This window comes from Vitis riparia, chromosome 13, assembly GCF_004353265.1.
Source record: "Vitis riparia cultivar Riparia Gloire de Montpellier isolate 1030 chromosome 13, EGFV_Vit.rip_1.0, whole genome shotgun sequence".
Taxonomy (NCBI): Eukaryota; Viridiplantae; Streptophyta; class Magnoliopsida; order Vitales; family Vitaceae; genus Vitis; species Vitis riparia.
Genome location: NC_048443.1, coordinates 13293494 through 13302353, shown reverse-complemented (window position 1 = coordinate 13302353; position 8860 = coordinate 13293494). Strand labels below are relative to the sequence as shown.

Genomic DNA, 8860 nt, shown 5'->3' with positions numbered 1-8860 from the left:
AGTGTTTTCAAAGAACGTCTTTTAGTTATTTTCACTTTTTTTAGGGTTATTTTAAAAAATAATTATACAAACATATAGAATGATTAAAAATAAAGTACTAAATATTAAAATTATTTTTAAAACATATCTAAAAACATTAAAAACAAGTTACAAATATTTCAAGTTTCGAAATAGACTTCTATTCTACAAAACAACATAAAACAATTTTCAAAAACTATTTTTTTTAACCATTTCAAAAAATAATTAGCAGACAAGGCCTTAAATTCTTGAAAACATTGGAGCCAATCACTCAAGGCCAAAAATTTAAATGCTTTAAACTAGTTGAAGCCAGGAGATTGCATTGTATAGTTAAATTAAGCCAGGAAAAAGAGAAGAATCAAAACACCCAGAGCCAGTAATCCAAAGGTAAAAGTTTAAATGCTTTAATTGAGTCGAAGCTTAGAGATTGACTATTATAGTTAAATTAAGCCAGAAAAGGAGAAGATTTATGGAAAAATCCTTTTTCATAAATATTGGGAAATGGAAAGAACAAAAAAACACACCTGCAAAGATATACCCATATGACCAAAAACAGGCCCCATGTCAAGCCAATCCAAGGGGAAGGATTGGCACCCCAGATGATCAAATAACCCCAAGGGAGACAAGGCTGAACAGTTCATGGTGATTCATTTATCATAATTTCAGGATGAAATTAAAAGAAATACTGAATGGTGCAAGTTAGAGAAAAATGGGGAAAAAAATGCAATGGGGAGAACGGATAATGCTAAAACAAAAACTGGGTCTTGAACTGAAGATGCCGGTTTTCTTAATCACTTTGGAATCTCTCCTCATGGTGTTAAAATATATAAAGAAATGCCAAAGGGGGTGTGCCATCAAATTTCATGTGATCCTGCACAATTCTCACTTGGCAACTGCATGTTCACCAGAAACAAGTGCAATGAAGAGACATCTAAATTGATAATAAACTCCTTATGATTATACCTGTTTCAATCAATACAGTACAGGCTACACAGACACTGCAATAGGGCAGGGGAGATCAACAACAAATAAAAAAATTAAAAAAAAAACCCTGAAAATTTGAAACAGAATATAAACATGAGTGACAGCTAAAATTCTGGCAGAATCAAACCAACAAAATAGATATATATATTGTACGGGCCTTGCACACCTGAAAAAATGGCTAAATTACTTAAGCAGCAAAATCACCAGCTAACCTCATTGCAAATTCACAACAAATTAGTCAAAAGCAGTTCAACTTTACTTATATAAATAATAAATCATCTACAGAACAATCACATAGAAGATGAAGCATCTTTAGATGGCTTCTGTTCATTAATAAATGTGCCCACTCTTTGAAACCAATGCATGAGATTCCGATGATCCTTCACATAAAGCCATGCTTGAAGAAATGGAAAGAGACTTTCATTCACACCTCGCTCTTCTATGTAACTGTGAAGTGCATCTCTCATCCTCTCATTGAGATCTCTGCAAATTGCCAAACCATTTTATTCCAGATTTAATTAGAAATTCAGAATGACATTTCCTAGGTTTGCAGCAAAACAAGAAATACAAGGAGTGCATAACTGGTGTGGGTACTAAACAAATTAGGAAGCACTATTGGATTGTAACCCCCAAGAACAGTTCCAACACAATATCTAATACATAGTAAAAATAAAATAAAAGACCACCTTAGGAGTAAATTTGAATGGAACATTAACTACCATTTTTCTATTATCACATGCATGCAGTAGCGAGAACCAAAATGGTAGACTCAGTTATTCATTGTTTGAATGGAGAATAACAACTTTTCACAACTTTAAATGCAAAATCCACCAATCATTCAACTGGGGAAGCTAACAATGTGGTATCAGCAAAATCAAGAAATTAAACATGAGTTTTACATTTAGTTACTACAGAATTTTAAGAGCAATGTATTGACCCATCCTTAGATGCATGTATCTAGTTAAATTTCAGGAAATAGGCATACACTGGACTTTCCACGATTGGCTATTATTTGATTCAACCATGACAGCTTGCTATACAAATGAAGTATTTCCACAATACAACAGAATGCAGTATAAAAAGTGACTAGATTAAAAGCAGAAGGGTATTTTCAGTGGGCTAGGCTAAAATTTGCCAGCTCTCCAAGGATCCATCACATTAGAGAGATTGCAAATCTTGTTTATAGGATGAACATATCCACTCTTGGGTTGCTAGGGCCATTAATAAAAACACAGACCTTTTAGCTAAGAAGTGGCTATAACTGCTGAATAGTTCTATGAACATTTTTATCCTTCCTGACCTCATCTTGGCCTGGTATTGTCCTGGCTTCCACTAGTACTTTTTATTTTTTTGTGTTTAATAGCTTAAAAGGATAGCTTGCCCTCCTTAGAAATATTTTATTTTTCATCCAAATATAAAGAAAAAAAATGAGACATGAATTGACAATGTAGTTTTGAAAAGCAGTAATGCATGATAAATCGTAAAAATGAAAAATTAAGGATAATGTTGTCCTTCATTTCAGGGGCAATTGAAAAAAAAAACTGTTCCCAAGGGTCTAGGGAGATTAGTTCAAAATGCAAAGCTGCACTGTTACAAGAACTTCAAAACCAATCAATGTATCACAAACTCATTGTTTCACTTGTGGAGAAAAGGGACACTCTTCCTATTTATTTATTTTTTATAGATAAGAAGAAATTGTATTGAAAAGCGCCAAAAAAGGGTGCACCAAGGTACACCAGATGTATACAACAGCTGCAAAAAAAACAGGGGAAAGATTTGGGCAGAGATCAACAAGAAAGTGCAGATCCCAAGGAGGAAGCACAACCTGAAAAGCATAGGTCTACTAAGAACCAGCATGGTAAGGAAGAAGATACCAATCTAGCATATGAAAATTTTGAAGAGGTAGAATTTGGACAAATGGATGGAAATCTTGAGAGGAATGATCTGGAGAAAAAATCATGTAAAGAATGTGGACACATGTTTAGAGGCACCAAGGAAAGATGTCTTTGGACCAGGAAATTCTCACTAGTGATCATAAACCCAATGCAGAATCTGAAGCAGAACTAGAGGATGGCATACAGGTGGAAACTTTAAAAAATAGAGCACTAAAAATGAATGGTCTAATAATAGCGATTTTCACAATAATCTTGCACCTTTAAGTGGCATATCTTGCAGTGCTCAGAACGCTAGGTCAAGATTGTATCTAAAGATGATGGCGTTTCTGATCAGATATTAGATGATGTTGCAAGGAAAAAAATTAAGTTTACAATGGTATGTTGATTTCTAGGGCACAACATTGTCAATGATTTACAAAGGAAACTATATAAAATCAGAAAACCAAAAAAACAGGGGGAAAAAAAAACCATATAAAACAGGGAAAAAATACAATAGGAGAGAATCAGGTAAGTCAACTTTGTATTATCCTCTAAATTTTCCAATGCTCCCCCTCAAACTAGCACAAATGTGACTTGCATTCCCAGCTTGCCAAGAACAGAATGAAACAAACTAATAGGAAGGCCTTTTTGGTAACGATGGTGGAGAGTCACTAAGAGAAAGAAACATATGGAATGCATATGTCCCAATGTCCAAATTTCCCTTTGATGAAGTGCTGGTCAATTTCCCCATGTTTAGTCTAGTCATGCTAAATTGGATTATAGGTTATGTTGATTGGTGATTTGTTATCACAATACAATTTCACTAGTCTTTTGTAACTCACCCCCAAATCTAAGAGTTATTTATTTTTTTTTTTTATAGATAAAAAGAAAGAGATATTAATAAGGGCTGCCAACAGAGCAATCCATGGTATACAAAACGTATACAACTACCACCGATGAACACCGCGATAAGCCAAAGTTACAAAATAAGAATAAGCCCAACTAATCTAGAAAACTAAAAAGTGTTAAAGGAATATCATCTATACACCCCTTTGCATCCGACCAAAGAAAAAAACAAAAGAACTTTTTAGACTTTGGATTGAAAGCTCTTCCCCCTCAAAGGCCATCCTATTGCTTGCCTTCCCAACTATCTAAAATAAGCATAATGGACCTGCTCTCCACACCTTCCTGCACTTCTTGTTCACAAACGAACCATGCCACCCTAACAGAGTCTCTCTAACTAGCAATGGTAGCACCCTATACACCCCAAAAAGGGTAAAGAGCAGCTCCCACAAGATTCTTGTCTTTGCACAACGAACAAGGAGATGGCCTATGGATTCTTCCTCAACATGACACAAAAGGCATCTATTCGCCAAAGACCACCCCCTTTTCTGGACTTGATCCAATGTTAAGATTTTTCCCCAAGTCGCCTCCCAAGCAAAGAAATTGACTCTATGTTGCACCCGCGCCTTCCATATGTTGCTCCAAGGAAAAGAGATCGATGTCCCTGACTCCAAAGCAGTATAGAGTGACTTCATAGTGAACTTCCCGTTCTTTGTCTCTATCCAAGGCACCTTATCTTCCTCATCCCTATGCACCCTCAACCCATCCAACCATGAAAGAAACCTCTCCACACTTCCCATTTCCCAATCATTAAGGGGTCTAGAGAAACACGGGCACCAACCCCCCTCCCTAAGGAAAGAAAAATCTCACACATCCTCCACCCACACATCCTTAGAACTTGCAAGGTAAATAAGGACGGAAAGAGCTACACAACGAAACATCCTCACACCACTTATCCTTTCAGAACTTGATCCTCCACCCATTACCCACCAAGAAGTAGATCCTATTACTCACAAGACCCCACTCCTTTATGGCTTTCCAAACACCAACACCAGCCCCTCCCTCATCTCCCTGGAACACCACCCCCTTTCTTTTTCCCCATATTTCCCACTGATAACACGATTCTAGAGGGCCCCTTTTCAATAGAAAAATGCCAATTCCACTTGCTCAAAAGAGCCTTATTGAGAGTGGAAAGTCGCTTCACACCCAAGCCCCCTTTCCTCTTGTCAAGGCAAACTGTATCCCACTGCACTAGATATGTTTTCCGCTCAAGAGCCCCACTACCCGAAAGAAAGTCCCTTTGGATCTGCTCCAATCTCAATCTAACTGGCCTTAGGATGCACAACAAGGACATAAAATAAGTGGGCAAGCTAGACAAGGTGCTTCAAATCTAAAAGAATGATTAAGGGTTCACAAATAACTTATATCATTGCTCTAAATTCAATCTCAGCACCACACCTTGCCATCACATTCTGTTTCTTACTTCACCATGTCCCCTATATCCCTCCAAGGAATGTACAATATCTATAGGTAGCCACCCAACACAAAACCAGCACAATTAGCATTAGCATAAACTTCTAACTCAAGTTTTTCCCCTTTCTTGGAGAGAAGCTCTTTCCCTGTAATGGCTTTCAATTATTTCAAAATTTTGGTAAACAACTTCCAAATATCCTTTTTGAGGGGCATCTGTGAATTCTCTAAGTACACCAGAAGCAATGCATGGTTTGGTATGGAACAAGTATGCATCCCAATTTCCTTAAGCAGATCACAAGAATATTTTTGTTGAGATATGGCAATTCCCTTTTTAGAATCAACAAACACAACATCGAGGAAATATTTAAGTCTTCACAAATCCTAGGTTTCAAATGTATTGAATAGATGCCTCTTCAATCCATCAATCACTTAGAAATCAGTCTCTGTGACAATAATGTTGTTGACATAAACAATTACGACAATTGTCTTCTGAAAAGTTCTGTTTATAAAGAGAGTGTGGTCTCCTTGTGACACAGCAGAAAAGAATGGGAAGAGGAATCTTGAGGTTATTGTAGATGTGAAGGTGACTACTGAAATGATGGCTCAATTAGTTGAGGTAGAATCTGGATACAACTACAGTCCAAATTGTCCTTGTAAAATGGTGGAAAGGTGGAGATTGACTTTTTAGTAGGACCAAATTGAGGGACTTCTATGTCATCTTTATAAATTTACTATTTTATAACGTTCTTTTCCAAATCCTAATGAAGTATGAACTGTTCTTCTTGCTATGATTGCCTCCTAGTAGCCTGTTGCTGTAACAAACAAAATTCTTCTTTAACAATCAAAATTCCATACCTCAGGTCTCTATTTCATATTTTCTGCGATATCTCAATAATTTCTCCTACTATTCTGACTATAATCAGTTCTAATAAATCCTGGCTATTTTAAAGCCCAAAGCTTTAGTTATTCCAATCCAATACTCTCAGCCCTCAACTTTTTCTTAAATCCCAGTGCGGCCATCAAGCCAAAAAAAAGGGACACATTCATAGAATCCATCCATTTATCACCATCTTACTCCAGCAACATTGCTATTAGTTTTTGCATATTTTTATTCTCTATTCAGATTCTACTAAAGACCTGCAACCATCTTTCCATGCACCATTCTTCACTGAAGATATTCAGAATCATTTAAGAGAGAAAATAACGAGACTTACTGAAACACTGGACCATTGTATTGGGAGGGTAGCACAAGAAAGCCAGAAGACTGGAGCTTGGGCCTCATGGAAACGGAGTGAATCCCCAAGGCATCCGGATACAGCCCACAAAGGAAGTGCAAGGAATCCTTCTGGCCAGGCTTGGAGACCTGGACATGAAGGAAGAGCTGATTAATGTTATCATCCTCATCGTCGCCGCCAGGTATAATGTTAGCCAATCGCATCACATAAATGCTAATTTCTTCATTGCCATAGCTGCGCTTGAGCACAGGACCGTCGGAGTCGAGCGCACCTTTGATAATGGAGAATGGAGATGGAGGGCTCACCTTCTGTGATGCAGAGAATGTAAATAGAGTTAAAGACTGAAAACCCTAACCGTCGGTTGGTTGCAGGGAAAATAGATTTTTTTTTTTAAATAATAAATAAATAAAAATGAGAGAGCATGGGAATATAAATAGATGGAAATCGGAAGATTGGAAAAATGGTTTACCGGAGGAGGAGTCATTTTGGAAACTTCGAGATAGTGGTCTCTGAGGGAGCGGAGTAACATAGAATTCACGGCCGATGAGACGCTTACTGGAGGCGGCCGACTTGATATCATACGCCTTGCCTGCAAAACCCTCCATCCTCCGCATCCCCGCCTCGCTCTACTCCACATTTTTCAAACCCCTGCAGCTAGTACGCCCTTGCCATGCTTCTCATTTTTATCACTCAAATAGAGTTTCTGAGTTCCACACCAAAATAATATTATTTTAAGGAAAAAGAAAAAGAAAAAAAACCCTAGCGGTTGCGTTTGTTTTTAGCAAAATCCTAGGTTTTATCCATGGTTTTCACCATCAATCCTATTGTTGGCCGGCCACGGTTTGGTCCGATCCTGTGAATTGGGCCGAAAAATGGTTGAACCTGAATCAAACCAGGCCAACCGATGATCCGACCGGTGAACCAGATTGTTCAACCAATTTTAATTTTTATTGTTTATTATTTATTTATTTATTTATTTTTAACAATATCAAAATGACATTGTTTTGAGCCCAGTAGTAGTCTTGCCAAGCGTTGAGAAGCAAGAGAAATCTCAAATCTTATACTTCCATTTTTAAATTTAATTTTTATGTTTTATATTCAATATCTTAATTTTTTATTGTAATTTATTAATTTTAATGTTATATTTAATATTTAATATTTATAAATTAGATAGCATTTATTATTTTTTAAAATTTTAAGAATATATAAAATATGTATTTATAACGTCACTAGTTCTACCACGGTTCGATTGCCGATTTGATCAGTAAACTATGAACCAATAACTTTTTCAATTCAATTACCAGTCCAGTTCTGAAAACATTGATTTTATACATCATTTTTTTTTATCTATCTCTCTCTTCTAGGTTTTATCTATATTTTTTATTAACTATTTCTTTAATTAAGTGTAACTTTTAATATTTTTGTTAAACTCTTTTTATCTTTTATTTTTCATCTTAATTGTATAATTGATAATTTTTAAAAATAGATTTATTTTGAACACAATTTTAATAATTTATCATGCAAATTAAATTTACGATAATTTTGTAATAGTATATTTTATAATACATAATAATAAATACTTTTTTTTAACTAATAATGTAATCTTAAATTTTGATAGCAACACTTGATAAATACTATCAAGTCCGTGGTTTTTAGTTTTCAATAATTATGATTACAAATATTATTATTGTTTGAGTCAGTAAGTCTTATATTATTTCTCATTGCTTTATTTATAGAAATTGGTTTATGGGAGCATAAGTCACGTTTGATAATTGTTTTCGAAAAGAGTTTACTATTCTTCAAAACAAAAAAATAGGAAAATACGTTTGACAACCCAAAAGCAGAAAAAGGTTTTATGTTATTAAAAACATAAAATAGTATGCTTTCAAATAACATTTTTTAGTTATTTTAAGTTATTTTTACTTTTTTTTTTTTTTAGTGTTGTTTTAAAAATAAATTACATAGAGGGTTATTGGATTAAAGGAGTTAAAATAACACTTATATTTGCAAAAGTAACCTCACCTTTCAAAAAACATAAAAAATGATTCAATTAGGACAAAAATGCCCTTTCTTTTTGTTCCCTCCAACACAACTTTCCCTCTATTTTATAGATTATCTTTTAGATCCTTTTATTTGTTACATTGCAGAGAAAAAACTTGAGTTTTCACTATTTTTTCATCTTGTTGGCCACAAAAATATATTATGAGATGTAAGCAACCAACATTATTGCTTTTATATTATTATTTTATTTTTTTCTATTTCCTTCATAATAAGGAAATGTAGAACCTCACTTCACCATTATACGTAAAAAAAAAAAAAAAAAAAAAAATGGAGACTGCACTATTAACCATGAAAAAAGAGTTTAGAAAGTTGAAAAGTGAAGTTAGTCCAAAAGAAGTTGAAAAGCTTTATCAATATGGCAAGGGATTCAAG

The 8860-nt window shown here is 34.9% G+C and overlaps 1 protein-coding gene across 2 annotated transcripts; it reads right to left on the bottom strand.

The window, feature by feature from the left end:
* Positions 1 to 1163: 1163 nt before the first annotated feature.
* Positions 1164 to 7313, bottom strand: LOC117927569 (mitochondrial acidic protein MAM33). 2 transcript variants are annotated; one of them, XM_034847155.1, is made up of 4 exons: positions 6897 to 7313; positions 6733 to 6735; positions 6407 to 6555; positions 1164 to 1485 (listed from the first exon to the last, which is right to left on the bottom strand). In XM_034847155.1, the coding sequence occupies exons 1-4, from the start codon at positions 7062 to 7064 to the stop codon at positions 1293 to 1295; spliced, it is 513 nt and encodes a 170-aa protein (XP_034703046.1). In that variant the 5' UTR covers positions 7065 to 7313; the 3' UTR covers positions 1164 to 1292. The 2 variants fall into 2 exon arrangements, with proteins under 2 accessions (XP_034703046.1, XP_034703045.1); XM_034847154.1 differs by having other exon boundaries at positions 6407 to 6735; positions 6897 to 7308.
* Between the last annotated feature and the right edge of the window lie 1547 nt (positions 7314 to 8860).

Excerpts from the sequence above, each read along its gene's own strand:
- LOC117927569 (XM_034847154.1), bottom strand. The coding sequence starts at position 7,064 with ATGTGGAGTAGAGCGAGGCGGGGATGCGGAGGATGGAGGGTTTTGCAG. Across the intron at positions 6,736-6,896 it reads CCAAAATGACTCCTCCTCCG|AAGGTGAGCCCTCCATCTCC; the intron begins GTAAACCATTTT and ends TCTGCATCACAG. Across the intron at positions 1,486-6,406 it reads TACAATGGTCCAGTGTTTCA|AGATCTCAATGAGAGGATGA; the intron begins GTAAGTCTCGTT and ends GGCAATTTGCAG.